At 33.6% G+C, this 3,737-nt stretch overlaps 1 protein-coding gene across 1 annotated transcript in view; it reads right to left on the reverse strand.

Moving 5' to 3' along the window:
• The window catches only part of LOC117120217, a 32,257-nt gene that overhangs the window by 23,836 nt on the left and 4,684 nt on the right, over positions 1–3,737 (reverse strand). The window contains exon 2 of the mRNA XM_033265234.1: positions 1,907–2,269. Coding sequence (XP_033121125.1) covers positions 1,907–2,269 — 363 coding nt within the window. The remainder of the gene's footprint in view (positions 1–1,906; positions 2,270–3,737) is intronic.

Genomic DNA, 3,737 nt, shown 5'->3' on the forward strand with positions numbered 1-3,737 from the left:
CCTACAAATTTCTCATGATCTTTTATCAGGGATCTACTTAATATCCAGGACAACTTAGGCCTAACTATAGCTTACTAAGCTTTAACTATATATACTATATTATAATTAACAAATCACAATTTTTTTTCGCATTTAGCACAATTTTCTTTATTTTTATTGCTATTAATATTATTATCAATTATTACTATCATCATCATCATCATCATCCTCATCATTGTTACTATTAGTATTATTATTATTATTACTACTATCATTACTATCATTAGTAGTAGTATTATTAAACAAAAATTTAAAGAAACTTCGAAAAGGATAAAAACGAATTTGAACCACAGTATCGCATTTCTATCTTAAAAGACCTGGCCTGAGATTTATGGATTTAAGATTTTGTTTAATCACACTTAGGCCTATGTGTTCTATTAGGCCTATGTATAACGTGTACTGATGCATATTTACATGTTTTAGAAGTATACTTTTTGAGTGATCTCAGGAAACAATTTGTATTGGCTCAAGAATAGGCTTTAAAATTTTAACACTGTGTATAAAAAAAAAGGGGGGGGGGGGAGCCGCGGCTCCCAAATCTCCCCCTGACCCCGGATACGTCAATGCCTCTGGCTATTCTTGACCATTGTCACATAATTCTTCGTTTGGCGTGTATTGCATGATGAATTCGGCAGTTTTCCTAGTCGCATCAATAGGTGGTAGATTACTCAGCACATTATCATTTTCGTTACCATAAGAACAGTTGGATTCATTATCCCAAATCATACCGCTAGCTTCTGCCATGGCAAAATTTTGCTTCCGCTTCTAAAACCTTACGTGCAGTTTAGTCTCCATTTCCTTTTTTATCTAATTCGAAATTTTTACTCACAAATTCTTTCTTCGCCTTATCTGCCCTTGCTTGGAACAGATATTTCGATATTCTGATTTTGACACTCTATACCTCTTCGTCTTGGTGCGACATCGTTTAGAACATTAACGATTAACAATGTTCAATTTGATTCACTGATTCTTCGCAAATGATGTTGGTGCGAAAATAAACAAGAGAAACATAAAAATTCGAATTAAGCGCTAACTCTACAGTACTTTATTTACACTTCTTCAAAACAAACATAACACAATATCCGCGTTTACTGCTAACATACGGGCACAAACAAAACACAAAAGTTAAGCGTAAAGTTCAGCGTTAAGTCAAGCGTAAATTTAAGCGATTTGCAAAGAAGTATGGAAAATATAATAGGGACTGACATATCGTTTCGACACTCACGAAAATTATCAAGTGAATGAGTGTCTTCCTCAAATCTAGATACTTGTATTAAAATGCTATATCTACACAATCCCGGAAATACCAATCACCTGATATTTTTATACAGTAGTCACCTTATTCTAAAATACAACTTTTATCAAAAATATAATGTTTATTTCAGTCTAATTTTGCTTTTTTTCAAGCCTAAACAATAAGGACTACAGTACGTCAAAGTACTGCCAAGATAAAAAAGCAAGTACTACGCCCTGCCAGCCGGCGTACGTTTCGAGATTATATTTCGTTGAAACCAATGTTTTGAATAGAATCAATAACTACAGTAAATCATTAGTGTGTCTCTGTGTAGTAGGCGCCTATAAAATATACAATCGCTAATCTAGTTTACCAACGTTCTTAAATGGTTGTCGTCGTGTCTACAGTGTAAAACAATACAGTCTAACTAAAATATATACGTTTCAATCCACGGCGGCTACATTTAGTGTTTAGACAAAACACGCCACCACCATAGATGTTTATTACATAGACCTATAATTATTTCAAAAGCGAAGCAAGATTTTTAATTGACACCTTTAAACAATCTAAATATATAAATTTAAATATTCATATAAAATTGCTGTAAAATGATAAGAGCCACTATGTACTCACCTGATGCTGACGTCACAACAATTGCCGACCTGGTTACCACTGCAGACTTAGTAGCTTCAAATGAAAACACGCCGACTGTTTGAGAGCTTTGTAAATTTCGAACACCGAGATAAATAAAATCGTTATGTATTCTAAATGCTATATTGCTTGGTGTGTCAAATATTTTATTTCCTGGCATGTTTCTTCTTATATCACTCCCTGTGTTGCCATCTGAATGTCCAGTATCAGTCCAGGTTACATTCTCCTTGTTATTCTTGTTTAATATACCGATTGATAAATCTGTTGTTTTGCTGTCTTTAAGCGCGTATCCACGGACATTTGAACTGTGTGGTGATCCTGAGTAGAATGTTATATCCAGTGGATCTTACACAAAAATAAATGATTTTGTAATGTCACAAGATGAATTGAAATGCCGTGTTATTTTACAGTACTACTTTACACAAATAATATGAATATAATTTGTATAGTAGCAACTTGTGACAAGTGCACAACATAGCATTAGTAGGATGTGAAAATGTGGTAATATTATTCACCGAGTAGAAAGATAGACTGTAGTCAGTCTTTGTCATAATGGAATATTGTAAGCCAATATAAGAGCATTATCAGCAAAGGGTAGGTTAAAACGGTCATGGTGGCCTCGGTAATAATGGCCCCAAATGACAGGTAGGTAAAAATGGCCTGCAATTTATAACATTCTTTATCAAAACTTTTTTTTTTATTATTTATTTTTTATTTATTTACTTATTTATTTGTTAAAACTGAAATAATTTAATGTTTAAAAGGATTCTAACATCAAATAAATTTCCATTTATATTTTACTTTTGGCAGGAATTAAATATCCACAGATAAAAAAAAAACTCATAAATAACATTTTTTAATGTTTATTTTATTTTCCATTTAATGTTGAAAAATAGCAATAATGTAATCAATAAATAAACATAAATCATGCATTTTTTAATACAAAAATAATTTAGTTGTGGTCAATTTAACGGAAGCGGAATCACAATTTCCAGAATTTGTTATAAACATCAAATTAATAATATTTTTAATGATACAAAAAGAGAGTCCTACAACCATAGGAGTTTAAATGGGAATCGCAGTCTGTTTTTGAAGATGTGGGGTGTATTTGCAGGTAGGCTATTTTCACAAAAAGGAAAAAAAAAATCAACATACTAACAAAAAAAAAAGTTCATATGAATTTTTTAAATTTTCTTTTTGATATACCAAGTGAGTCAATCACAATTACATGGTTTTTGGATGTTTGTGTGGTTTAGCAATACCATTTCAACCTTATAGGCCTAATAACTAACCTAGCAGGGCCATTTTTACTGGAGTCATTTTTACACTGACGGCGCCAAACATTTTCCGACAAGGTCCGAGCGTTAGGACCGAATAGTCATGGAAGCCTTGCGACTCCCCACCCCACCCCTCACCAGCAAATCATTACTACCGTATGTTCATTCTTTACTGAAAAAAATAATACAATGTTGTGTCACTAATGGCATTATTTATTTAAAAAGCATAATTTTGATAGAAAACTATACAAAGTTAATAGTTTACCCGTTGTGTGTACTAACCCCCTGTAGGAGGTATTAGCTCCCCTGTCGGATAAGAGCTGGCGCGACCACTGCAACCCATCCGATCGAAACACCTCGCACATACCGAGCACTGCACACACTAGACTGTTTTGAATCCCTAAACATTTAAAAGCTTATTAAAACATAACCTGAATTGCTCTATCGGTCCTCGAGATTTTATCCTTCCCCGACGCTGGAAATTCCCCAACAGCGGGGAATCTAGGGGTCCCTGACGGAGAGTCCCTTGCCATGAT

This window comes from Anneissia japonica, unplaced genomic scaffold (genome assembly GCF_011630105.1).
Source record: "Anneissia japonica isolate Jap-2015-1 unplaced genomic scaffold, ASM1163010v1 scaffold14868_len205136_cov114, whole genome shotgun sequence".
Taxonomy (NCBI): domain Eukaryota; kingdom Metazoa; phylum Echinodermata; class Crinoidea; order Comatulida; family Comatulidae; genus Anneissia; species Anneissia japonica.